Source organism: Mus caroli, unplaced genomic scaffold (genome assembly GCF_978045245.1).
Source record: "Mus caroli unplaced genomic scaffold, Mus_caroli_1 scaffold_10, whole genome shotgun sequence".
Taxonomy (NCBI): Eukaryota; Metazoa; Chordata; class Mammalia; order Rodentia; family Muridae; genus Mus; species Mus caroli.
In genome coordinates, this window is record NW_028227265.1 from 34905589 (window position 1) to 34933451 (window position 27863).

Below are 27863 nucleotides of genomic sequence, written 5' to 3' on the forward strand. Positions count from 1 at the left end.
CGCCAGCCTGGAATGAACCAGCTAATCCCCTTGCCGAAGGGCGAACGACCCAATCAGATCGCTCCATACGGTCTTGGAGCACCGGATTTCCACGAGGCGCTCGGGGAGGGAGAGAGCTGTTGATTGGACTATGCCGCCGGAAGCGGGGTGGAAATGTGTTGTGGCTGTAAGGAACAGGAAGCCCCGAAGGGTCAAAAGGAATACAATAGCAAAGTGTGTTTTCTTCCTTTAAGCCGTCGTTCTTTTCTTGGTTTCTTTTCTAGTTTTTTAAGAGCGAGAGTGGCCTTGGCGGCGACGGTTTGCGGTGGGCGCCGCGGAGGTGAGGGAGGCTCGCCTCCCGCGCTCTCGTAGGTGAGTGCGGCCTGGGTCCGCGCCGGGAGGCGAAACCAGGCTTCTCGGCCGCGGAGAGGGTGAACTCCAAGCCAGAGTTAGGATTAGGGCCCAGGTTTGTCTTCAGCTCGCGGTCCTTTCTAGTGCGGTGTCCTGAGTCGCCCGGCTTGGGAATTTGCGGTACCCACTCCGGAGCGGAGCCGCGGGAGTCTGCAGGACGGCGTGGCGGTCGTGGTGGGAGGTTCCGACTCTTTCTTACGCGCCCGAGCTGCCGGGCCTCTTGTCTTCTTTCAGCACTTTGCTGTTAGCTGGAGCCATCAGGCCTAAAGTGAGCTGCTGCCTCGGTTCCATTCGGAGGAGCTCCTCGCTCCTTAGAAAACGTGGGATGCCGACTTGAGCATCGTTGAATCCCGAAGCGTGTAGTTGCAGGATGGGTACATAATAAATTTCCCCGTTGCAGCGCCTCGCTCTTTCTCTTCTAGTAGGAAACAAGGCTGTGTGCTTATTTTATTAGAACACGACCGGTCGTTGAAATGTCTTCTTTGAGAGTTGGTGCCCTTGGAATGCCGGCCCACGCAGAGGGAAAGGGAGAACTATTGATCGTGGAAATGGCTTCTTGGGGGAACAAGGGTCTGTGGCCCTTGGTTTTAAAACGCAAACCCTTGTGTTGCACCCTTCGGTCAGTCTGATTGTTTAAGTCTAGAGTGGACCTCACAAAGTCTAATATGAACCTCTGTAGGATTTGCAGCGACTTGTCAACCTGTGTAGCAAGTTTCGTTGGTTAAGTGAATTGATTTATTGAAGTGTCCCCAGAGACATCATAAAAATGGTTTGGAGGAGCTCCGTGTAGTGGCTTGTACCTGTAATCCTAGGACCACGAGGCTGTGTGTGGGTGTGAGGGAGTGTCAGTTGGAGACAGTCCTGGCTTCCTTAGCAAGACTGCCAGAAAACAAAGCAGAATATAAACTACCAAGCAAAATGGTTTGGAGGGTACTGCTTCTGAGATATTTGAAAGGAATCTGTAGAACTTTCTATGACAGAAGGAACCGAGTTGAAATAATGGCAGCTCCTGTGTTTCAGTTGGAGCCTAGGATGAGCTATGAATAATGTGTAAGGGTCTGGAAGTTGGATGGCCCAATTATCTCTGAAGTTGAAGTCTTAAAAAGGGAAGAGTTATGTGGGGAGCCTTTACCTGGTTTCATCCTTCATTGTCACCATACGTTTGCTTAAAGGCAGTCTTCAGCTTCAGAAATTGACAGTGAAATAATTGAACAGCGTGATTCAACTGTAAGCTTGGATAGAGTGTAATATGCCTTTAGGGAAGCGGGATTAATCGGTTTTAGTGTGTTCGCCTTATGGACTCGTCTTCCTTCTCGAATGTGATTAGTTTCCCTCTAGAAGTGAGCTAAGTGTTTTCACCTTTGTTTTGCAGTTTCAATAATGATGCTTCAAACCATGAGTTGCTTTTTTTTTTTTTTTTCAGTTATCTTGGTATTTGGTTTTTGTTGTTGTTGTTTTCAGACAGTCTCTTGTAGACACTCTGGCCTTGGGTTTGATGTGTGTGGAAAATAACCTTAAGCTCCTGTTTTGTTTCCTTTTTTTCTCTCAGGGGTTGAAATTACAGGTGTATGCTATATTTGGCAATATTAATTAGCCTTTTTGACATTGAAATAATGATTTATCCTGTAAAGTTCTAGTCACATATATATTGATGCGTTCGACTGTCTTCTACACACATTTTCACTCTTGTGTCCAGTAACTGTTTTTGTTTGCTTTTTGGGGGGGCGGGGGGGTGGTGCAGGGTCTTGTTATGCTGCCCAAGGTGGCCTAGAACTCAAGATTTCCAGGCTGGGCAGTTTCTTTATTAATTCTCTTCTGTTCCAACTCTGTTATTAAGCAATAATCTTTTGGGGGGGTTGTTTGTCTTTTGAGACATAATCTCCCTAGTTAGCCCTGGGTCTCCTAAAACTGGCTATCTAAACCAGGCTATCCTGGAACTCACAGAGATCTGCCTGCCTCTGCCTTTCCAGTGCTGGGAATAAAGGTGTGTGCCACCACGTCCCCTCTTAAATACTGACATCTTAAATTCAATTACCGTAGGTTTAGCTCCTGAAGTTTTTGTTTACTTTTATCACTTTAAAAAGAAGTTTCATGTTTTTGCTGTTAATTTCAAGGCTTGGTTTTTATTTTAAATATCATAAGTATATTTGTTGTGTAGTCCATGTATTTAATTCCCGTAGATGTTTTTCTTGTCCATTATTCCCACAGTTTTCTTTCTTATCTCCCTTCCCTTTCAACATGTAATTCTTGGGTACCAGTTTCCAATGGGGAGGGAAGGGATATGAGCACACCCTGTGGGCTGCCCTTGATTCTTCTGTTGCCTCGCCATAGTACTGCTAGAGTGAATTGTTCAGGTCAGAGAAGTCCTCAGGATGAAAGCATCTACTTGAGTCATGGGCTTAATTTCTGGTTGTCACCTTCTAGATTTTATCCAAAGTTTCCACCATCTTTTTGGCGTTTTGGTTTAACAGTTATCATTTAGTTACTTTTGTATGTGATGTCTTTGATATGTGTATGTACATATTTGTATGTGTGTATGTGCAGATTTACACGCAATATTACATGTTGTATCAGAGGATAACTTCAGGTGTTGGTTCTCCTACTTTTTTTTTCCTTTTAAGACTTATTTTAGATTTGTGTGTGTGTGTGTGTGTGTGTGTGTGTGTGTGTGCGTGCTAGTATATGAGGGAGCCATAAGAGGGCACCAGATTCCCTGGTGCTAGAGCTACAGGCAGTTCTGTACCTGTATTATGCCTGCAACTGAATCTATCCTCTGGAAATGCAACAAGCTCTCTTGACTGCTGAGCCATCCCTCCAGCCCTTGACTTCCACCGAGTTTGAAACAGTCTTTAGCTGTTTACTAGCACATATGTCTGGCTAGCCGGCCCACGAGTTTCTGGGGGTTTTCTGGTCTCCTGCCTCCCATCTCCAGGCACACTAGTATTCTAGGCGTGACCTGACGTGTCCTGCACTTGGGGTCTGAAGCTTCAAACTGAGCTTTTCCTGCTTGTCTGGCAAGCATTTTACCCATTGGCCCATCTTTCAGCTATTATTATGTATTATTACTGCTGCTGCTACATGTCCAGCTTTTTAAGCATAGCATTAAAGGACAGGTTTCAATATTTAGTCCAGTTTCTCCAGAGGCAAACGCCTCTCACTCCTTGATTCTGGAGTGTGAAATTTGTGATTTCCTGAACTCTTAAGTGAAAGATGATATTTCTATGTAGAATTTCTAATATTTTCACCATGCAGTGTCACGGCAGCTATAAGAATTTGGCTTCCCTTTCTAGTCCTCTTATAAGAACTTAGTGCGTAAGCTGGGCTTGCTGACATGCACCTTTAGTCCCAACACCCTGGAGGAGAGGCAGGTGGATCTCTTGAGTTTGAGGCCAACTTGGTCTATAGAGTGAGTTCTAGGACAGCCAGGGCTACACAGAAAACCAAGAAGAAGTGGGGCAGGGCTTAAAGCTCAGCTTCAACTCCTGTAGCAATAACTGTGTCCTACTTTTCCTTAAATTGCTTGTGTGCCACATCATTACATTGCTGCATTGACTGTAGTCCTATTTAGTGCCTAACTAGCACTGTGTCAGAAGAAGATTTGCCTTCAAAAAAACAAAACAAAACAAATCAAACCCCAAGCCCCCTTCCCCCATCCCCCCAAAAAACGAACTGTTGTGGGTGGGGAGTGATGAGCCTCTATTCAGAGATAGGGAGAATCTCTGAGTTTGAAGCCAGCCTGGTCTATATTTCAAGTTCCAGTCCAGCCAAAGTTACATAGTGAGACTGTCTCAAAAACCCAAAACAAAACATAAAACAGCTTTTAAAAGCTGCCTTGGTTAACCTTTTGCTTCTAGCATCACACAGGACAATTCCTTATTCCGTTTGATTGTACTGCTGAGCCATGTTAGGATGGGTGTTAGAAGATGGGGTAGGATTTGGTGTGTGAGTTGGGTCTAAAGGCAACCATATGGCACAATAGTTTACAATTCAAGCTATCTTTGAGCATTTCTTAAGAGAGGCACCATGTTGAATACTAATGCTGAAATTTTTAATTTTTCTTCTTGCGTTTTCTTTCCAGTTTTGAGGTGCTGACAACTAAAAGATCCTGCTGCTTTTATTTCTTCCCCGAGTTCCAGGTGAAGTAGTTGTTTTGCGCTCTCTTGTCATAGCACAGAGCAAAATACAACTAAATTACAGTGAGGGACTGTGTCTGTTCTGAGAGGTAAAGTGTAGAGAGCTGAGCGCCAGCTAAGGGAGCGGAGGTGTAAGTTAGTGTTCCTTTTTCCTTTAGTGTAGGAAGATGAATTAGATGGGTGTAAGGAGAGATTGCCTCCGTGTGCTGTGGAAAGATTTTGTGTGAGTATGAGAGTGTGTGTATGTTTGTGTAAACATAATAAATACTTAACATATAATTGCATCTTTCTTCGATGCCTCAAATTTACTACAAACTGCTCTTTATAACACAAACCTTAACTATAGATTAAGGTGCTTATGTTATAATCTCGTTGATTCATTAGATCTCTTACTTCTGTAGAATGGAAGTTTCAGTGTTAGAGGATTAATGTTACTTTTCTTGCTGATTGCTTTATCCAGTAATGAGTATTAGCAGAGTTCTTTATTAAGTCATTCTTGAAACAAGTTTTATGACATAGGAAAAGTTGACTTGATCTAAATTACTAGTGCTTGGTAGCAGTGTCTTCTGGCTAGAAAGTAGCCTTTTGGGAGGTTTAATTGGACTGGCTAGCAAATCTAGGTGTGGGTGTGAGTGGTTAATGTGTGCCGACATTCATGCACCTTTATACTTGTCTCTCCATGAACGTGAAGGGCATAAGAGGGTGCTGGGTATATCATCTGTTATTCTCTTGTCTATTCCTTTGAGGCAGAGTCAGTCTGTCTCTGTCTGTCTGTCTCCGTCTCTCTTTTTCTCTCAACCTGGAACTTAGGTTTCTGCAGATTGGCTACAAGCCAGCAAGTCACAGCTAGCCTCTTGTTTCCACCCTGTCAGAGCTTGGGTTACAGAAGTATGCTTGACTTGTGGCTTGTTACTTGAAAGCTGGGATCCAAACTGTGGTCCTCAAGACTGCACAGCAAACGCTCTCAACCACTGAGTCCTCTCTGTCTCACTTGTATTTGAAGCACAGAGACTTACGCTTTAGGATGAAAATAGTGGGAAGCAGTCAACTGTCAAAAGAAAGTGGGCTGGCTTATTTTTGCTACTCTATAAAGCTTATAGCACAGACATCTGATTCCTTGAGTGTATTTCTACAGGTAGGGTCTGATTTTAGAAGGGTACGGCGGCCAGCCAGATGTAAACGTAGTCTGCCATCACATAATTCAACTCCGTAGGCAAACAGAGCTCATTAATCTGCATCACAGCACAGTTACAAGTTCCGTGGACTAAGTTTTCAGTTCGAGGATGATGATCACTTTGTAAGTTGGGCACTTTTAGAACTTGCACAATCTGCTATAAGACACCCTGTTTTGTCTCCCCAGCCTGGAAAGGAAATACTGACTCCAGTAGAAACACAGTACTGCAGTGTGTAACAAGTTACCCTGCCTTAAAGCATAAGATCTTTGTTTTTTGGCTGTTAAATGAGTTTGTAAGCCATGGCTCTTTTTGGAGACAGAAGTCTCACTGTATAATAAACCAGGTTGGCCTCAAACTTTTCAGTCCTTGAAACTTGTTTAAGTTTAAACAGAGTGATTTTTATTTCTAAAAAATTCGTATTGAAGAATGTTGAATGTTTCCTTTTTAAAAAAGAATGTTGGGCTCAGTTATGTAGTTCAGCAATAGTGCACTTGCCTAGCTTGTGAGTTACTCTAGGTTTGACCATCAGCACTGGGGGGAAAAAAGAGTATTTTGTTTTATAGTTGAACTCATTTTTCAGATACCTTGGAACAGCTGGACAAGGAAAGAAAAGCTCATTTTACTGAGTCAGTGTGTCTGTCTGTCTCTTACCCTCCACCCCTCACAGCATCTCACAGTAGCCTTGACTGTTCTAGAATTCGTCATGCAAACAGTGCTGACCTAGAACTTAGAGAGATCCTTCTGCCTCTGCCTTCTGAGTGCATGCTGGTACTGAAGGTGTGTGCCACCACGCCTGGTGTATTTAATCTTCCTAGAGTTGAACATAGGAAGGACAAAATAAGCCTTCCACTATAAATCCTCTTCAGTCCTGTGTCGATCCTGATAGTTAGATCCCCCTAATCCTGGGCTTCTTGTCTGCTTGTATTTTATCTTTATTTATTGTAGCGAACAAAAGGGGAAAGTATAGACTTATGAAAATTTGGCTAAGCAATAGGAATTAAAAGTCAATGTAATTTAAATCCCATAATTCTGTAGTTAAGATGAGGAGCCTTCCTAATGCTGTGGGCCTCCAGTACAATTCCTCCTGTTGTGACCCCAACCATAAAAGTTTTTGTTGTTACTTCATCTCTAGTTTTGGTACTGTTATGAATTGTAATGTAAATTTCTTGGAAATAAAGGTTTGTTAAATGGGGTCACAACCCACAGGTTGAGAACCACTGAGTTAAAGAAAGCCAGCAAGAATTATCTTTTGAAAGATGGTTTCAGTTGTGTAACAAAGAAAGATGTTTTAATTTTGGTTCTGTTTTTCCTGCTGCCCAAACTTAACTTGTGCTTGAACAAGAATTCCTTGAGACACGGAAACTGCAATAAAACTTTGTAGCGGTCACTAGACAGTATTTGGGGATATTCATTGAATACACTTTTCCCTGCTCAGATTCTTTAGCTCCTCCCAGTGGCTAGTTTATTTAGTAACTATTTATTACCCACCTGACACTGCTCCACACTGTCCTGATAGGCAGCACTCATAGTTACTGAGTGCTGTAACAGGAGCACAGAGAGAAATACGCAGCGGCTGCTCCAGAAGGACATGGGAAGCTTCTTAGAGGTGGGGATCTCCATCCTAAGTCTGAGCAGAAAGGTTCACATGAGGTTTGAAAATGAAGCAAGGGAGAGGCAACAAAGCCTGCAGAGAGGCAGGCGGGGTTGTGAGATGTGCAGTGTGGCTTTCCAGTGCCATGTGGAGGAACTGTAGCTGTAAGTTAGATCAGGAAGATGGGGACGGTGAGCACGGCAGTAGATGGGAGCACTCAAATGAACATGAACTTTACCCTGACAGAAGTGACTTTCAACTACAATGTAATTTCACACAAGAAGTATTTATGGCAGTGCTATTTAACATTTTGATTTTTGTTCTAGTTTGTACTGGTGTGTGTGTGGTGTGTGGTGATGATACTGGTACTTTATGTAGGACAGTAACAGGCAGATTTACCTTTAGAAAAACCGTTAGGTTGGTAATGGGAAAAATTATCTGAATGGAGGCTAGAATAGAAACTACCTGTGGAATATTTTTGAAGTATGCAAGATGGAGCCTCCAAAAACGAAATAGAAAGGAAGGGGCCCACTTCCCACAAAAAGAAGAGGGTGGATTAAGAAAACCTCATCCAGAGGTAGAGACAACAGAACTAGGTGACAGGTGGAACATAAAAGTATAAAAAAGGAAAAGGAATCTAGGTGCATGCCAAAGTCTTGAGCCTGGGAAACGGTAGATCTGTATGTGTGCCCTGCAGTATCTAATTCCGCCCATACTGTTCATTTTAGTGGTTTATTATGTACCATGTTATCTGGGTTAGTATAAGAGTGTTGACCTTACTCCTTTGTGTACTTCATAAAGTCTAGCCCAGTGTTGGATAAATAGTAGAATTACCAGCTTACATGTGGAGAGAATGATATATGTATACATTAAAGTTTTATGTGTTTTCTAAGTTCTCAGTTTGATGTGGTTCCATTCCTACCCTAAAAGGTCATATTTGTTTATGACTGAATCCTTCCCATTCCTTAAGTGTACAATTTCTTTTACCACTGTACCCATCTCAGAGCTTAGCATAGTTCTCTATAGTGATAAGAAGCCTTTCAAAGCATTTTGAAATGTGCCAAATACTGTGTCAAGTGCTTTGCGTGAATTGTCTTGTTTTCCCACACAAAAACTTTATGTTGTACAGAGCTGTCTTGGTCACTTTTGGTGAGTGTGATCTGGGCATAAGGATGTCAATCAAGACTTAGAAGAATTAAGTGACTAGCCCAGTGTCATACCAAGTTCTAATTCTGGCAGAGCCAGATTCTGAACTTGAGTCTTTTGCTGTTAGAGCCCATGGTCTTTATCATTGCCTGTGCCCACCTTAATAAGAAGAACACAACAGAAGGCACTTGCTATAGATTAGTTGAATTGAGCAATCTTATACTGAAAGATGTGTAAGGTTAAGCTAGCTTGTCTTGCAGTATTATTTTGAAACAAAATCATTATATAGCTCAAGCTGGCCTAGAATTTAATAATCTTCCTGCATCAGCCTCCCTATTGCTGGGATTACAGACATGAGCTGCCATACCCAACCTATATATATGGCTGTAGTTATTGACTGAAAGAAGATGGTAATTCTCAAGAGACCTGAATATTTTTTAGAGAAGAACTATTGTGAACATTATACAGAGTACTCAGAATTTGGCTAATCATTCATCACTACTTTTTAAATGTTGTGTCAAAGGACAGCTTGCAGGAATCCACTTTTCCTTCCACCATGTGGATTCTGGGAGTTAAACTCAGGTCATCAGGCTTGGCAGCATACATGGTTACTCCCTGAGGCATTTGCTGGCCTGTTTTTTGAGATATGTCTCAGGTATTCAAGAGTGGCCTTGAACTCTTGATCCTCCTATATCTGTCTCTTGTGCTAGGATTACAGGCATACATGTGCCACCAAGCCAGGCAAGTTCCACTGCTTTGAAGCACGTTTATCTCCATCTTGTAAGATTAGAATACTGGATGTTTTCCTTTGACAAGCAGCAAGTTAAGAGTAGGTATTACCTTTTTATAATAAAGCCTTGGTGTGTTAGAGAAGAGTCATTTCAAAATTTATGTGTGGATTCCATAGGAACAGAAATTTCAGAGCAAGAACTGTAAAGTGGAGAGGGAGATGGTTCCCTGGAAATGGAGCACAGGGGCCCGTCTTGAAGGTCTAAAATAGGAATTGCTGATTCTGTTTTTGGTGTGTGTGATGGATTCTGATGCCAGGAGGAGGCTGTGAGGGCCTGTCCTGTTGTGAGTTATTTACTAGGAAATAGGAGTAGGGGGAGGAAAGAGACACTTGGTACAGGGTGGGAAGGGAGACGTACAGCAAACGGTAGAAAGGAGAAAGCAAGGGTCCAGCGTGACTCCCGTTTCCCCAGTGCCTGCATGGCTCACATTCTTTGCTGGGGACATTTCATAAGCTGTTGGCTCTTTCTCCTTAGAAATTGCTCCAAAGAGCTTGAGGAATTCTGCTAAGTCACAGAGACAAGGTAATCCTGCTTTTGTCTTGAGTACCTGGCTGCAGGCATCGAGTGGTACCACATCTCTCTATCTGAAGAAGTGCACTGTGGGCCAGGTGGGGTAAAGCCTTCTCTCGGGTGACTTAGTTTTCTTTCTAGTGATTGTCAACAATTCTCATTTTTCACATGGAAATAACCCTCAACAGTAGGATGGATTCAGGCCGAGATGACTTCTTCTGTTTTGAATGTTTGGGTTTTAATGCCCTGATTCCTTTTTTCTTTTTTTTAAATATCTTTACCAAACAAAAACTTTGCATTCTGGGCACTGGAATTTGAAAATATAGCTGAAATTGACGTGCCCTTGTTTTCTCGTGTGTCTCTCTCCAGGCTGAAGAGTGAACCCAGAGCCTGCATTCCCAACATAGTAGTTTGAGTGAGAACGGTCTCTGGAGACTCATATTTGAACGCCTAGTCCCTAGTTGGTTGAACTGTTTGGGAAGGATTAGGTGAGGCCTGTTTGAAGCAGGTCACTGGAAGTGAGCTTTGAGGTTTAAAAGCCCCTCTATATTCCCAGTTACCTCGCTTGTCTGCCTTGTGTTTATGAATCAAGATGTAAGATCTCTCAGCTACTGCCTCAGCGCCGTGCCTGTCTGCCTGCCTGTTGCCATGCTCCTCACCCTGATGGTGATGGGCTCTAACTCCCTGGAAACTTGAGCCCCAAATTAAAACCTGTCTTCTATCAGTTGCTTCAATCACGTTGTGTTTTCACAGCAAGAGAAAAGTAAGACACCAGCCCTTAGGTTTTTGAAATAAGGTCTCACTGTGTGGCACAGATTGGCTGCTAGCCCACTTTTCTTGCCCTAACTTTCTGAGGGCTGAGACTACAGGGATTGGTTACCATGTCCTGCCATGTCTTTATTTTATCTGAGACTCTGTGGTTTCTGAGGAGGAGGAGTATGATGAGGTGGGTAAAAATGTGATTTTTTTAAGGTATCATTATGTAGTGCAGGCTGGCCTTGAATATTGCTGTGTATTCTAGGCTCATCTTGAAATTATGATCCTCCTGCCTCAGTCTTCATGAGCATAGGGTTTACAGTCATGTGCTATCACACCTAGCTGAGAATATGAAAATTAGATGTCAGACTTGAACTTGATCCTTTCTTTTTTTTTTTTTAAAGATTTATTTATTTATTATATGTAAGTACACTGTAGCTGTCTTCAGACACTCCAGAAGAGGGCGCCAGATCTCATTACGGATGGTTGTGAGCCACCATGTGGTTGCTGGGATTTGAACTCTGGACCTTCGGAAGAGCAGTCGGGTGCTCTTACCCACTGAGCCATCTCACCAGCCCCTTTTTGGTTTTTCAAGACAGGGTTTCTCTGTGTAGCCCTGGCTGTCCTGGAACTCACTTTGTAGACCAGGCTGGCCTTGAACTCAGAAATCCATCTGCCTCTGCCTCCCAAGTGCTAGGATTAAAGGCGTGCGCCACCACGCCGGGCTGTTTGGACTTGATCCTTACCTCTGCCACTTGCTGCCTAAATGCTTTGAGCAGATCACTGAGCCTGGGTGTCAGCTTCATCTGTGAAGAGTCTTTCTCATGGGCTCTGTATGCAGAGAAACTTGATAACATGCAAAAAGTACATAACACATGTGAAGAACTTTAAATTGTTAGTTGCTTTTTGAGGCTGCAGACTTTTTTAAACAATTATTTCTTTTTTATGTATGGGTATTTTGCCTACATGTATGTCTGTGGCATACATATAGTAATATGTGTGCACCAAAGCCAGAAGAAGGTGTTGTATCACCTGGGGCTAGCGTTATAGACAGTTTTAAGCTAAAATGTAGGGACTGGGAATTGAACTAGGAGGGAGTCAGAGCTCTTAATCACTGAGCCCTCTCTTTAGCCCCAGACTTAGTTTCTAATGAACTGTTAGATAGGTTGTCAAAGGTTATCTTAGAATAGACATTGCGTTGGGTTGTATTTGTACCTCTTTGGTAGGTAGTAATATTGTAGCGAGCACAAAATATGTCTGAGTAGACGATTAACCGTAATTCTTCAGAAAAAAAATTAAAAAGCCAGCAACCCAGGGTTTGCACATCCTAGGCAAGTGCTATAGCACTGAGCTACACCCCCAGCTCTAAAATGTTGACTTTTAAAAGGAAAAGACATCCCCATCTTTATTTCCTTCTTCCTGCTTCTCTGAAGAGTTGAAGAAAAAGAAGAGAGGAAGTTTGGTGTCTTCTACATCAGTATATGCATTAAGGGCCTGTAGGGGTAAAGAGGGCCACTGCTTCACAAGGGAGGACAGGCAGGGTCGATGGCAGCAGCTACTTACTGTGGAGAGCGTTGGGCTGAACGTCAGGTGGGCCTGGCTCTTCTCCTTCCACTCTTTACACTCGTGTCTTGTCCTAGATCTGCCACCTCCCTGCTTCATAGACGGGACTTGACTGCTAAAGTGCCTTGAGTACCTGAGAGTCTGCATTAGAATCTGCTTTGGAAGCAAGAACAGGTAAATCAAGGCAGTGAGATGGCAGCTGAAAGAAGGTGACAAATCTTATAGCTGTGAAGCAGGATGTGAGCTGAGAACAGGTGTGGAGCCCAGAAGGCCCATTTGTCTAGAGTGCTGCGACAGGGAAATAGCTTCCGTGTGGCATGCTGTGGAACGCAATGCCAGAATGATCCTAGAATCTCTCAGTGACTGTGGATAGCACAGATGTGTGCTGCCTGATAAGCCAGAGTAAACCCCACGTCTCAAGTGCTGGAACACAGGTGTGCACTCTCACACCCCGTGTATGTGGTGCTGGGGATTGAACCCAGGGCCTCGTGCATGCTAGGCAAGCATTGTACCAGCCGAGCTACATCCCCACCCTGCTCCTAAGGACTTGAATTGTAGTTCTCCTTTGATTTTTTTTTTTTTTTCTGTAGACTGTACCATTATGGATGGAGAGGATGATAGTAACCTTGTCATCAAAAAGAGGTTTGTGTCTGAGGCAGAGCTAGATGAGCGGCGCAAAAGGAGGCAAGAAGAATGGGAGAAAGTGCGAAAACCAGAAGACCCAAAAGGTATGTAGATAGACCTAGAGTTGGACATCATTCATTTAACCTTTTTCTAAAAAACAATAATTTGTTTTTATATGTATTGGTGTTTTGCCTGCATGTGTGTCTGTATGAGGGTGTCAGATGCCCTAGAACTGGAGATAAAGACAGTTGTGGGCCACCATGTGGTTGCTGGGAATTGAACTCAGATCCTCTGGAAGAGCAGCAAGTACCCTTAACCACTGAACCAACGCTCCAGCCCTTCATTTAACTCTTTAATCTTCGCAAAAACCCTGCCAAGAAGGTGATAACTGTCCTCACTCGAGGCTCCCAGGGTGAAGTAAGCTATGTGAGTTTTCCACAGCAGAACCAGTACTCCGTATCTACCCTCCTCCCCCACCGCAGCACCTGCCAGGAGATTCTGCTAGTTGCTTGCTTGCTACAAGTGGAGGGGCAGTTTGAACTGAGATGCTGCTAATAGGTTTGAACTGGCTGCCCATCCAGTTAGCAACTTACATTAATAGTTGTCTTTGAAAACCGCCTGCCCCTTTCTGTATGAGGTGCAAAGAGAAACTAGACTTTGTGTTATTTTCACCCGCAGATGTATAGAGACTTAACTATTTTTCCAACTCTTTGTGATTCCAAAATAATATGAAACAACCTAAATTCTGTGTCTCCTTTATCCCGTGTCCCTTTCAGAATGTCCAGAGGAGGCGTATGACCCTCGGTCTCTGTACGAACGGCTGCAGGAACAGAAAGACAGGAAGCAGCAGGAGTATGAGGAGCAGTTCAAATTCAGTAAGCTTCTGAAAATGGACGTTTGAGGGACTCACTGAGCCTTTTGATGTACTTTAGCCTCGTGAAACCATCTTTGTTACTAGCAATAGAATATCTTGATTATCCAGCCTCCAGGAGCTCAATTCAGTGGAAAAAAGACCATCTTCTGCCTTCCTTCTGACTTAGAGCTTAAGATACGATTTGAATTCTGTGCTAATTTCTAGTAATGTGAGAAATGCTTTGACTTGATGCCATGCTATTTATTAAAATTATGGTGTTTAATAATCCTTCCTTGTAATTGCCCAAAGAATCTGCTGCTTGTTTAAAAAGGAAAACGGCCAGCAGTGTGGGTCATGAGTAGCAGTGCTGGTTGTGTGAGCTAACAACCTGCGCTGATCCCCAGATCCTACAGTTGGAAGGAGAGAATCGACTCCCAAGGGCTATCCCTTAGCCGTCACGTGTGTGCCCTGGAGCATGTGCACACGCACCGAACACAGAAAAAACGTGTGGGGAGGGAAGGTCAGAGAAGGTTGTTTGTCTCAGTCGTCTCCTTAGTGCTCCCTGTTCACTTATTTCCTCAGAAAACATGGTAAGAGGGTTAGATGAAGATGAGACCAACTTCCTTGATGAGGTTTCTCGGCAGCAGGAGCTGATAGAGAAGCAGCGGCGAGAAGAAGAACTGCAGGAACTGAAGGAGTACAGAATATCCTTTGGGCTTAGAGAGAAATGACTCGCTTTCCTCACGAATATAACGAGGCCTTCTACCTAGTCCTTACAGTTTGTTAGCACTGATGTCTCTGATTCTGAGTGATTGATTGGCTGCGACTGGTGGGGTGTGTTGCCTGTGCATATCTATTGTAATCAGAAGTCCATGCTTTTCAGGGTTAGCCAGGCATAAATTCTCACAGTCAGTAGTGGGGTATTCTTGCCTTGTAGGATTAGACTTAGATGGGCATTGTAGCCAACCTCACTGGGGAGACATTATCTCGTGAGATTTAAAAAGTAATGTTTCTGATCTTTTCTATGTATGTGCACACAGTGCATGCTTACTGAAGTCAAAGAGAATCTCATCCAGTGGCCCGCTCTTCCACTGCTTTAGGCCTTTGGATAGGCTCTCTGTGAACCTGAGCCCTGCTATGCCAGCTAAGCTGCCTGGCCAGTAAACTCCTAGGGTCTGCCTGTCTCCACCATGCCTTGTTTTTACAGACATGCTCAGGATTGGAACTTAGGTCCCTATGCTAGCCCAGACAGTTACTGAGCCTTCTCCCCAGACCTAAAAGGGCCTGTTCAGAAACACTCTGCTTACTCTTCTGTTTTTAGCAAGATTAGACTATCCTCCCATACACTGCGAACTACTCCCGAAGTGGGCTCAGGGAACAAGGACAGTCATTTTCCTTTGACTTAATATTGCCTTGTTGGAAACATCTACTTGTATAACTTTCCCATTTTCCTGAATTGGTCTCACTGCATAGACTAGGTTGGCCTTAAAGACTCTTGCTTCTTGAGTGCTAAAGTTACAAATGAATACCATGTGCCTTTGAATGTCTTACTAGGCTCCTGCACGTCTTACTTAAATGATGAACAGTCGTCAGTTCATGCCACATTGACTCCAATCATGCTTCCCTCTATTATACTCTTTCCCACCTTCCCTGTCTCCTCTACTCTGCCTTAGCCAAAAGTACTTACGAAGCGTTCTCCAAACCTCTCTAAATCTTATTGTCTTTCTCGTCACTTTAGACTTTCTTCTGTATTGCTAGGTTACTACTAATTGGTTTCCATTTCTCTTTGCCCTAACAATCTGTTCTTTGGGCATCATGGGAAATTGTAAAAGTTATCTGGCGTCATGTAACTTTGAAATACTCCAGTGATTTTTTTCCTCCCCTGTGGCAGTTAGTCTAAAGTAGACCTGTTTTTGAGACAGGATCTCACTGTTTAGCTCTGACTAGACTAGAACTCACTTTGTAGACCAGCTAGCCTTGAAATCACAGAGATCACCTGCCTCTGCCTCCTGAGTACTGGGACTAAAAATGTGCACCACCATGCCCGGCTCAAATCTACATTCTTTCATCAGGCTCTGCAGAGCTCTGCATGACTTAGGGTAAATCTCCTGGCCTGGTGTTCTGTAGCTACTCTTCCTGACATTTACTCTACTTTAGCCTTTGGCCTCCTTGCACATCAAATGGATTCTATTGCAAGGCCTCAAATTCATGGTTTCCTCAACCTGAAATGGCCTTCCCTCGGATTTCCCAAGGCTAGCATTTCATGGCTTAGGACTCAGCTCTGTATGCCTTTCCTCAAGCACTTTGTATGGTTGCAGCTTCCGATTGCTGTACATTACATCCTGTTTACCACCAAATGGTGTTACATGTAGTGTCATCTGGGAATTTATACATTCTAAGCACGTACTCTACTGAGCTACCAAGCCCCATCATTTTGTTTTAAATAGGGCACATGTTCATTTGTTTGCCTGGCTCTTTTTATCTCTTTACTGCTAAGATGTAAAATAAGTTCTATAACAACCAGAATGACTGAATTTTTTTTTCCTGGTGCCTGGAATATTGTAAATTCTCAATAAATATATAAATAAATGAGTATATAGCCCACAGGAGCTATTGGTAGTCCATCCTAACTTTTACCCTTCTGCAAGGAAGCCTATTTGGATATTTTAAGCTTGTAAGTTGAGTAAACTCACTGTTCTGTTTATACATGCTTCATCAGTGAATTGGTAATTGGTGGTAGGACAGTCACTGTGCATCCCTGGCTGGCTTGGAATTTACTATGTAGACAAGGTTAGACTCAGGGACAGAGGTCCACCTGCCTCTTTCTCCCCAGAGCTTAGATTAAAGGTGTCTGCCACTATGGCTGGTTTGATAGTAGGATTTTCTGTTTGTACTAGCTAGTATTTTTCTGCAGAGTGTATACAGTAGGTCCACTAAACAGTAGTGTGGGCAGCAATGTGGCCAGATGCTCTGTGCCTTAGTGACAAAGTTATAGGTAGAAACTGCAATGTACTAATGACTTTGACATTTTTTACTAGGAAAATTAAGTTTCTTGTTTCAAACCCCCATCCTGCCCTCTCACCACCCCAATAAAAAGGAGCGTTTGGGGCTGACAAGATGATGACTTGAATTTGATCTCTGGGACCCATATGGTAAAATAGAGAACTGACTCCTGCAAGGGGCTGTCTTACCTCTGTACACTTGTGGGAAACATGCATCCCATCTCCCTGAGTGTGTGTTTACATGTAATTTTAAGAAAATGGAGACTGAGGGCTGGCAAGGTGGTTCAGTGGTAAAGACATTTGCCACCCAGTCTGGTGTGTGTGATGAGGTAATCTCTGTTTCTCCATCTTTCAATGGCTTCTTCTTGGGTGCCTTGGGCACTAGATGTCACTGTTGTGCAGTAAGGCACTGCTGCATCCTAACAGCTGTCAGATATTTACCCGCTTAGGAAGTTATGAGGAAGAGCCTAAAACGGAAGGAACATATGCTAGCGGAGAGAACAGCAGGAGTGACAGACAGCCTTGTGAGCTGGTGATGACCATGGTGTGACATGTGCCCTGCTTAAGGATTTTCTGCCTTTGGTGGTACTGGGGAGTGAGCCTAGGACCTTACATATGCTAGGCAGCCTCGCTAGCACTGAGCTATATCCTAGCCTTTTTTCTACTTTTTATTGTGAGAAAGGAAAGTTAAAAGCTCTGGGATGGAATGTCAGTCAGAGCTGGGAGCATAAGCTGGGAGCTGCTAGCCTTGGTTCGAGTGCATGCTGAGAGTTGATGCAAAGTTACCCCTCAGTTTTAGCTGTAAACAATTTTTTTTCTTGGTTTTTTTTTTTTTTTTTTTTTTTTTTTTTGAGACAGGGTTTCTCTGTTTAGCCCAGGCTGGCCTCAAACTCAGAAATCTGCCTGCCTCTGCCTCCCAAGTGCTGGGATTAAAGGCGTGCGCCACCACTGCCCTGCTCAGCTGCAAACTTAAAACTGACTCTTCTGACCCTCTGCCTCTGTCCAGAGGACAGCAGAATAACAGCATAGGTTGACACAGCTGTGGCTGGCTTGACCCCTCTATAACCCAGAGTAGGGCTTAACCCTCTCAAGTAGCTGGAATATAGACCTTCACCAACAGGTCAAACCTGTCTGTCTCTCTCTCAGTCTCTGTGTGTGTGTGTCTTTGTCTCTGTTTCTCTCTCTCTCTCTCTCTCTCTCTCTCTCTCTCTCTCTTTGTGTCTGTCTGTCTGTCTCACTCTCTGTCTTTGTCTCTATGTATGTCTCTGTCTCTCTCTGTCACTGTCTCTCTCTCTCTCTCTCTCTTTCTGTGTGTGTGTGTGAGAGAGAGAGAGAGAATGCATGTGGAAAGTTAGAACATTTTCTAGGAGTCTGTTCCTCCTTCTACCATGTGTGTTCTGGGGATTGAACTCAAATATTGTGGCAAGTCCCTTTACTCCCTGAACTATCTTGGCAGTCACATAACAAAGATCTTAAGGAATATAAAGGAAATTGAGAAGTTACTATGACTTCCTTAGAAATAAGTAATTAAGTCTCACCTTTCAAAGGTGAAATGCAGTTTTGCAGAATGTCCTCATGACTGTTGGTGACATTCAGATGAGAACCATAAGCAGCAGCTTGTCCTGCTGGTACAGCACATCAGAACACTGCAGTGAGAAGATTGTAAATGCTACAGACAGAACGGGAGTCCAGAGGCGGTGTTCAAAAGCATAAGCAGGGCTGGGTACAGGTGCATTCATGGGTGTGAGGCAGGAAATTACTAAGACCTGACCTTCACACATGCGCACAGTGATACACATGTGCCTTCATTCACACACACATGTACACACACACACATACATACAGGATCTGGTGCTTTAGATCTATATCCCAACCACTTGGGAGGCCAGGTCAGGAAGGTCTCACATTTAAGTTCCGCCAAGGGGCCTATGGATTATATTTGTTGTCCTCTGGATTTACTTTTGCTCTGTAGCATTTCTTCTTTTGGTTAATCTGACCCTTAACCTGTAACTCACAGTAATCTCAACAAGGTTGGAATTTCTGCAGAAAATAAAGAAGTAGAGAAGAAGCTGGCCGTGAAACCCATAGAAACCAAGAGCAAGTTCTCCCAGGCAAAGCTGTTGGCAGGAGCTGTGAAGCATAAGAGGTCAGCGAGCGTGTGCCCATGGTGAAAATCTCCTCTGGCCACAGAGTCTGAAATGCCACTTGCAATGGTGCCCAGAGCAAATGGTTATTCAGCATGTTGCTGGGACAATGCTCCAGTGTGGTTGCCTTTCTCTCTCCCCTGCCAGATTTAGTGTCCCAGTAGCCTTTGCCCCTAGCCTGATTTGATCACTCATTCAGCTGACATACAGCTCCTGTTCCCTGAGCACCTGCTGGAGGTTAGATTTCCTCTAATGGCCTCCCAAATTGCTCTCCCCAGTTCCTCAGAGTATTGGTTATTCTGACCCGTTTACAGCTGGAAAGACAGCTGGAGAGTTGAAGAACTTCTGTCCACAGTTGTCAGTAATAAAGCAAGAGTTCAGTGCTGAGCTTTGTACCTCGAGGCAGCCGATGCCTCAGGATTGCTGCTGGTGATGGGGTGACGGCATCTCGGAGGAGCACAGCTGGAAGTGTGCTTCCTGAAGCTAGAGAAGGGCTTAGAAAGATGTTGACAGGGTAGGGCACCGGGACTCTGGACAGTCAAGGGAGAAGAGACCCAGAGAACAGCTGCTACAGAGGCATTGAGAGAATAGGGCAGCTGTGACGGGTTAGAGACCTGCCTACCGCTCACTCTGACTGACGTGGGAGTAGCACTGCTGGAGATTCTGATAAGTTCTTTGTCATGTTTGCTCTTCCCTTTTCAAATCCTGAAATGGCACCAAAGTGATTGAATCAGCTTGACCGACCAGACCGTGGGCAAAATGCTGTAAAGTGCAGTCTATTAGGAAAATCAATATGGTGTATTGGCAACCAGCCACATATTTTGAATAGAGTGTATTGATGCAGCCTTGTGGTTTGGCACATCCTCTATCTGCTGCAGATGTTCCTAGGAACACTGAGCACATGTAAAATGTCACCGAGGTACAGCAGCAGCAGGGGGAGGATTGTGGTCAGAGAAGAAGCCTTAACAAACCATGAATCTTTAAACACCCCATGTAAGCCTCCCAAAGTCCACCAGCTCTCAGGAGTCAGACCTGGGCCAGTTTGATGAGTCTCCAGGTGGGCAGTTACCTCTTAGGTACTCTTGCTCTGCCAAATGGTGTTTCAACTGTCTCCCTTGATCAGTCTTTATATCATACTTAGGAAAGGTTCTGTTAGCTTATTTGGTGATCTGTATAGAGTCTCTCTTGGGTTTTCAAAATGCATCACTTAATGTTGCTTTCGAAGCAAGGTGACACATTTGCCTCTTGGGGCAGGAGTTTTTGAGCTTCTCTGCCTTGGCTTATTAATGTCAGTAATGTGGACTCCTAGGCTTCACACCAATTCTAGTTTAGTAACACACACATACACACACTATTACTACGTTATAATCCTAGCATCTTAGAGGCTATGAAATATGGTTCTTAGTTTTCCTTACTAATCCTAACTTAACTGTGTTGTAGTGTTGTGGTTTGTATATCCTAATTTTTATTTTAAACATGGAATCTCCCTGTGTAGCCCTGGCTGGCCTGGATCTTGCTCTGTAGACTAGACTGCTCTTGTGCTAGTATTCCAGGTGTGCTCCACCATGCCTAGCAATCCTGGTTCTTTGGCAGGGCTATAGGCTATGTCACTGGAGTTAATGTTCTAAGGGACTTTGAGGAGAATCTGTGTTGGGTCTGACTCTCTGCCTATGAATCAGGATATAGCTCTCAGCTACTGCTGTAGTGCCATGAAGCTGCCATGCTCCTTGCCATGATGATAACGGACCAAACCTCTGAACCTGTAAGCAAGGCCGCAGTTAAGTGCTTTCTTGTAAGAGTTGCTTTGGTCATGGTGTCTCTCCACAACAGAACAGTGACTAAGACCACAGGGTTTTAGCTAGCTGTAGTTAGGCTGACCGGGAGGAATAATGGTCACAGCGCCCCAGCCTGTTTAATGCTAGCATTTGCCTTGATCCTTCCTTCCTTTTTTTCTTTTGTCATTCGAGACAGGGTTTCTCTGTAGCCCTGGCTGTCCTGGAACTCTACTCTGTAGATGAGGCTGGCCGCAAACTCACAGAGATCCACATACCTCTGCCTTCCAAGTGCTGGGATTCAAGGCATACACCGCCATGCCCGGCTGCTGTGGTCCTCTTTTTATCCATGCTTCTGGGGGTGGGGTTGGGGGTTACAGCACTTCCATTTATAATCTTTCTGGGTATTAAGTTATAGGCGGGTTTTTTTAAATTTTTAAATAAGTACCTTTAAATGACTGCTTTAAAATGTGTTTACTTAATCTAGTTTTTACTAGTTTGTATGGTCTATATTTAGATTTTAAAATATAATTTCTACCATCTTAATGCTGACTTCTTATTTTTTGCTCTTTGTTTATTTACTTATTTATTTATAGAGCAGGGTGTGTGTATTCTAGTCTGGTCTCAAACTCACTGTACAGCCAAAGATGACCTTGGACTTCTGATCCTCCTGCTCCACCTAAGTACTGGGATTACAGGGTGTGTCCCCATGCTTAGTTTATGCTATTTTGGGGGATTGTACCCAGAGCTTTCCCCAGGTATTGGCCACAGTCTTAACAATTGAACTACATCCTCAGCATCCCTTTTACTTAAAAAAAAAAATTTATATTCTTGCTTTTGAGAAAAAAAGTGAAAATGACCTTAAAATATTTTTTCTTTCTATTATATATACTTTGTTTCTATCATTTTAGTGATAGATCTTGAAATATAACAGGCAGGCATACTTAGCAAAACTAAATAGCTATTTTAACTCCTTAAAAATTCTGTAAACAGAGGACCTCTGGCCAGGGCTTCAGTTCTGTACTAAAGCCCTTGCCTACTATTGAGAAGCTGTGGGCACACTCTCACTAACACAGCCCCCTCCCACAAAAGGGACCTTTAAATCTTGTGCTACATTTGCTCTCTTCTATGTACTATGATGGCCACAGGACATTACTGTGCTTCATGCCACAAATTAGACTCTGGCCCATATGTAAACAGATACCTGTTAGGCTTACATCACCATCTTTTCCTCTGGTATAATGTCTTTCTCCATTGAAATGTATTCTTCTGTTTTAGTGAAAATCTTTGGGATATCTCTGGATGTCCTCAAAAATATTTCCTTTCATAATTTATATTTTGTCATTGTGAAATGTATAAGTACTCTTGAAATCCATCAGTTGAATGATAAAGAAGACAGAAAGGCGAAGTGTGCATGCTGTGTCCTTCGGTTTGTTTGGAGGTTAAGTTCTCTTTCTAGCAGATTTTATATTTAAGAAGAGGCTAGGAAGTGAAATGAAGGCTTTTTCTTTCAGTCATCCCAGCTCCTTGAGACTGCCGCAGACAATTATAAATGCTTCGGTGCCCTGATTCTCGCTAAAACTCAAAAGACTCAAATCACCATGTTTTCTGTTACAGCTCAGAGAGTGGCAATAGTGTGAAGAGACTGAAACCAGACCCCGACCCAGATGACAAGGCTCAAGGTGGGTGTGGCCCCTTCATTCTACCAGTGATGGACGAGAACTGTAGGAAGAGTGCATCTTATGTAAAGGGATGCATTATTTCTCTTTAAACAAGCTTGCCTTAACTTAATGCCAAACTGTTTTATACTAAGCAGGAATTCCTACCATGAATATGTCAGCCACCCTACAAAAGTGGTGGGTTACAAACCAGTAGCATTGTAGGTAACAATCGAGTTCTCCCTGGAGTGCTTATAAGCCCTGGTCAGATGACCTCTGCTCACAAAAGGTTTTTCTCTGTCTTGCCAAATGTCAAGTTCCTTGATTTCATCTGTGGCAGACAGAATGCCCAGCTCCTACTGATGGTTGGATTGCTGTGAGCCTAATGGAATCAGAAGTCTTATTTTCCTTGAAGGTGGTGACTTCTTACGTGGTGAAGTCGGCCTCTGTATTAGGTAGCATGAAGTTGTAAGTAAAGGAGTGTTCTAGAGCTGGACTGAGGAATTCAAGAGTTTGCTTTTAGGTGCACTGTTGGGATTGAGGATCTCATTCAACTCAGTTGGTCATCTATCAAACAGAGCTTTCATTTACTTCTTTTTCAGACAAATAATGGATGCTTTAAGATTGTTTCTCCACAGTTCCAGGGGTAGTAGCTGTACCTTTGAAAAGGATCTTCAGTGAAGAGCCCCTTCCCACACCCTCTTCTACCCTTTCATTTCCACAGAGAAACACCATTGTATATTTCACATGTGTTCATCCAGACCTATTGCACACATTCTAAATGCCTTCTTCTTGTCCCTACATTCTTATGCAAGCTAGGCAAGAAGTACCTTCCTTTGCTAGAAGGAGAGACCCTAGAGGAGACTGGCTATCCTTGAGGCTTGCTTCAATCTTGCCTCTGCATGGGAAGGCTTTGCCTTGGTCTTCCTGAAGGAAGCTTCGGCCCTGACAGAAATTCAGCTCCTCCACTGAAAATTAGCTTAAGCAGAGCCAGCAAACGTACAAAGTGGCCTATGTACTCTCTCCATCTGCCTGCATTCCAAGAACATTTCACTATTCATAATTTTCTGTGCTGAGTTGATATGACAATGTGGTCCAGCAAAGGCCGGAGTTGGCAGGAAATATCCCCCAAATGGTGAGCTCAGAGGGCAGCGCTTTGTTCTTTGGGCCGTAACTGCTTTTGGAATGAAATTTGTCAGAGTTGCAGTCTTTTCTCTCTTGAAACTTCCTAGATAATTGGAGGTTCTGGTCCTTTCACTTAAGCGATTCGGGGTCACAGTGGCCCTGGTTCCTGTGACAGCTCTGTCCTCAGCTCTGTCCTCCCATAGCTAGCTACAGCCCTCCTAGCACTCTGAACTTGATTCTGTTATTCACTGCCTCTGAAAGCATTCTGTGTGGTGCATATTAACACAACAAACACTGGAGGAATGAATTAATAACTTCTTGTCATGTCTCAAATATTAAAACCATCAGATTCTTACCATCACCCTCCCTCCCCCCAAGTTAACCATTTGCAAGGGAACTGTAGAATGACAGTAACCCCCATAATAAATTCTGGCCTACTTTGTGCTATACCCAGTGTGTCCCACGGTGGTTGTGGTTGGGGGTCACCTCTCAAGGGTCCTCTGTGGAGTGGGCACCCTGTCCCTTCAGCAGTGTGGAGGCTTCTGTTGTGCTCATCCTTTATTGGAAGGGTGCAGTGGGTGACACAGATGGGTGGGACTATTCTACTTGATTGAAATGGCCAGAATGCTCTTTCAATTTTTATATTTGCCATTTTAAAAACAATGTCTGAGTCAGTAATGTATGTATATAATTATTTAGAAAGGGGATGAAAAGATGACAGTGATAAAGCAAGTCTTCCCTGCTCACTAGCCCTCAGTTTCTTCCCAGACCACACACTGCTGCCGCTTCTCAGGTTTTTGCTTTTGTTTTTTTCAGGCTTTGTCTTATGTGTGCATGGGCTTGTTCCTGATTTTCCCCAGTTACATCTGTTGTCCTGCTCCTCACCTTTTTCATTGAGCATGTCTTAGAGACCATACATTTCCAGTGAGGACACAGACACATTATTGTTTTCTTCCCTCCCTCCCTCCCAACCGCCCTCACCTTTAGTCCTGATGATGGGACCCAGAGCCATGGCCATGTATGTGTACGCTAGGGTGCTGCTCTATGTTCAGTACACCGAGCTGTGGCCCCAGGAAAGCCCAGGAGTCTTCATTCTTTGCCTCTTGCCTACTGTCCTAGTTTGCTTCTCTGTCTGTTTGGTTCCCAACCAAGCCAACTTGGAGGAGGAAAAGGTTTGTCTTCTACTTGCAGTTCTGAGTCCATTGCTGTAGGAAGTCAGGGCAGGAACTCGGGAGGAGCCGTGGAGGAGCGCTGCTTACTGGCTTTGCTTTTTGTTTTTGACAGATGAGAAGAGCTCTTTACATCTTCAAAGTTGTTAGCTTTGCGATGATTGTTGTGAGCATTCTTTACCACCGCCTCCCCTGCACCGTAACCCATGTCTCCCAGACTCTGCTCATTTTGCCTTTTGAGATTTGGAGCACACTCACCTCCAGCAGTCTCTCCCTTCTCTGCTAGAGAGGAGCAGACCCCCTTAGCTGAAATCTGTGTCCTAGACAACCGATGACCTTAGCGTCTCAGTAGCTCTGGATTCAGTGTCCCTTCCTCATTCTCTTGAGGTATCTGCACACCTGTGGTTTGGTTTGTAGAAGGCAGTCCCCAAAAGGGACATCCTCGTCAGTCCGGGCAGTGACTTTCCGACCTCTGAGCTTGGGCATCACTTTAGTACAGCATCTTCTGGTGCAGATTTGGGTTAGTGTTTTATACTCTAGCCTGAATTCTCACAACTTACTTGACTCCTCTCATCAGTAAGCAGGGAGAACACCCACGTACAAGTTGTTAGAGTGATCAGATGAGGCTGGAAACATTCAGAGGGAGGAAAGAATGGAGCGCCATTCTCAGTTTACGTTTGTTTGACTTTCAAAAACATCTTGGTTCTTAAGTATGTATTTATGTATCTGTGTGTGTCTGTGTGTGTGTGCACGAATGCTGTGCCATGAAGGCCATCAGAGGCTGCCAGGCCCTCCAAGCAGGAGTTACAGGTAGTTACAGGTTGTGACCTAGCTGACACAGTGCTGGGAACTGAACTCGTGTCCTCTTCAAGAGCACAGTATGTGCTTTTAATCTCTGAATCATCTCTTCAGGCCTCTCCACTTGGCCTCTAATTGCTGTTCTCCATGTTGTCGATGAAGGCTTTTGTCTTTGGAGTAGCAGAATCACTGTACATATCTTGGGAAGAAAAGAGCCCAGATACTTGGTGGCATTGTATATAGCTTTAAAATATTTCCTTCAGGGCATCTCGCATAAAAGAACTAAAAAGTAAAAGTGGTGAGATCAGTTTCTGAGGTGCTCCTCTCCCAGGGGTAGGAAATTGTCTTAATAAAGAGCATAGCTGCATGGCTCGTGTCTGCCAGTTGGTCACTGGTCTCTTCAGTGTGGCATCACAGAATCGGGAGTGTCACTCACAGGTGGTCTCTTGATCTAGCCTCCTGTTGAGGGCCACAAGAGTGGCTAAGGAAGACATCACACCTGAGTCCCACTTGCTATAATGCCATGACTTGTGAAGACAGGAATCTAACTATAATAGGTGACTACAAGGTTTGTTCCCCATCTCAGAACTAGTGGGTGGCAAGAGAGTGTGGGCAGTCTTTGAAGTCCTGACTGTGGACTCTCTTCTGTCAGCCTCTTTGACTGTAACACAAAGATGTCCAGAGTCTCCCAAGATTGCATAGAGTTGCTCTGCAGCAAAGGGGCTTTTTTATAGAAAGCCCCAGCATTGTGTCCAGGCTGGGGGTGGCCCTTCAGCATTAGGAAGGTGATGGTTAACTTGCTGTCCTCCTTTTGCAGAGGCCCCGTCCTGCATGTCTCTTGGAGGCTCTTCTCTGAGTGGACCTCCCTCCATCCACTGCCCGTCGGCTGCTGTGTGCATTGGCATCCTCCCTGGCTTGGGCGCCTACTCTGGGAGCAGTGACTCCGAATCCAGTTCAGACAGTGAAGGCACCATTAATGCTACAGGGAAGATCGTCTCCTCCATCTTCCGAACCAACACCTTCCTCGAGGCACCCTAGCTCCTGACATTACCACAGGGAGCATCTCCTCAGAGGGTTGGATGCCAGTTCTGCCTCAGCATCACCTCCCTCAGAAAACTTACTCACCTGCTTCCTGTGCACATGTGACATTTTAACCTAACTCAGAAATGTGTCTCAGTCCACTTGTGGCTCAAATTCGGCTTGATTTCTCTTTATACTCCTGTGCAGATGACCAAACCTGTCCCATTGATATGAGGAGTTGGGGTTCAGGCTTGTCTCAGAAATGTCACGGACAATGCAAGGACAGGCACCAGCTGGCCTGCCAGGGTTCAGTGTACCTTGTTGCTGTCTTGTTTATCTCCTTACCTAGCAGCACAGGAAGCAAGGGCAGCGTTAGCTTCATATTCTGTTGTAGATGAATGGGTTACTTGGTTCTACCATGTTGTGTGTGGGCATAGAGAAAGGGGCTGACCTGCTGGTGACATGGAGCTGTCCCCTAGAACTAACCCTTCCTGGGTGTTGTATGACTTAAGATCGCAAGCCTCACCCACGAGGCTGTGAGCCAACGACAGCCCTTGAGCTGACACTCTTCCATGTCCTCTACTCTCCATCCAGCCTGAGGAGATAGGAAGGAGCTGACCACGAGGACATGACCATCCTCTGCCCACCTTCTCTCTCTGAAAAATTGTTTTGATTTTGTTTTTGAAATAAAAGATTTAGTTTAAGATTCTAAACGTTAGAGAAGCAAACTTACTGAATCATAGCCAGAAACTATAACTGCTGATAGCTATGTTAAAGAGATGACTAATGCCTAGCAGTTTCTGGAATCCTTAGACTGCAAACTAGTGGGACATGCCTGCATGTTATGCCTGCACTCTACTCCACCGAAGCACTGCTGTTTGCACATACAGTTGTAGCTTCTGACTGTGAAGCTGGTTTTAGCCAGTCTGAGGTGCTGCTCAGTGCTTTTCCTTTCTCCAGTGTGCCTTCTCCCGCCCCACCCCCCACCCCCCACCCCCCAAACACCCTCAACACACACACACAACAGCGCCTGGGCCATGAGCAGCCAAAAGCAGCAGGCTCTGGCCTGTTTCTGTCTCATGGAGGATGAAGGGAGGGAAGTGGGAGGAGGGAACAGGTATGCAGGACTTAGGAATTCTGTGTGCCCTGCTTCAGAACAAGCCTGAGAGGTGCTCTCTCTCTCGTCGCTGGTCCCAGCATCCATTGTTTTTTCCCTTCCTATGGGTGTGAGACAATCGAGCCAGCGAGCAAGCGAGAGACACTGGGTGTGTTGGCACTGACACACTGGCAGGCAGGCAGAGGAAGCTCCTCAGATTTAACGTGGGCAGAGAGGGCCCTGGATCTCAGCCAGCCCTTCCTCTCCCCTTCAGTATTGACATGGGTGCCTACCAGCAGATGGTGGGTTTCCTTTGCCCATCGCTGATGCCTGTGAGCGCTGCCATCCCGTGCAGAGCCTCCCAGTACTAATCTTTCCTGACTGTCAGTGCAGGCCTGTCAGCTCCCTCCTGACAAACAAGACGTTTAGGTAAAACTGCAAGCACCTTCTGCCTCTTTGTGTCACTGTTCCGATGACTGTGCTGTCATCCCCGCAGCACGTTCCTGTATATAGAGCAACCCTGAGCCATTTCGGGAGGCAGACCAAG

General features: G+C 44.4%; 1 protein-coding gene across 3 annotated transcripts; it reads left to right on the forward strand.

Annotated features, from left to right (window-relative positions):
* The first annotated feature begins 159 nt into the window (after positions 1-159).
* Positions 160-26933, forward strand: Psme3ip1 (proteasome activator subunit 3 interacting protein 1). Of its 3 annotated transcripts, XM_021169431.3 has the most exons (9): positions 160-351; positions 4469-4526; positions 12133-12229; positions 12646-12783; positions 13456-13554; positions 14115-14236; positions 18550-18680; positions 22068-22132; positions 26018-26933. In XM_021169431.3, the coding sequence occupies exons 4-9, from the start codon at positions 12657-12659 to the stop codon at positions 26236-26238; spliced, it is 765 nt and encodes a 254-aa protein (XP_021025090.1). In that variant the 5' UTR covers positions 160-351; positions 4469-4526; positions 12133-12229; positions 12646-12656; the 3' UTR covers positions 26239-26933. The 3 variants fall into 3 exon arrangements, with proteins under 3 accessions (XP_021025090.1, XP_029336308.1, XP_021025095.1); XM_029480448.2 differs by lacking the exon at positions 4469-4526; XM_021169436.3 differs by lacking the exons at positions 4469-4526; positions 12133-12229.
* Positions 26934-27863: the final 930 nt, after the last annotated feature.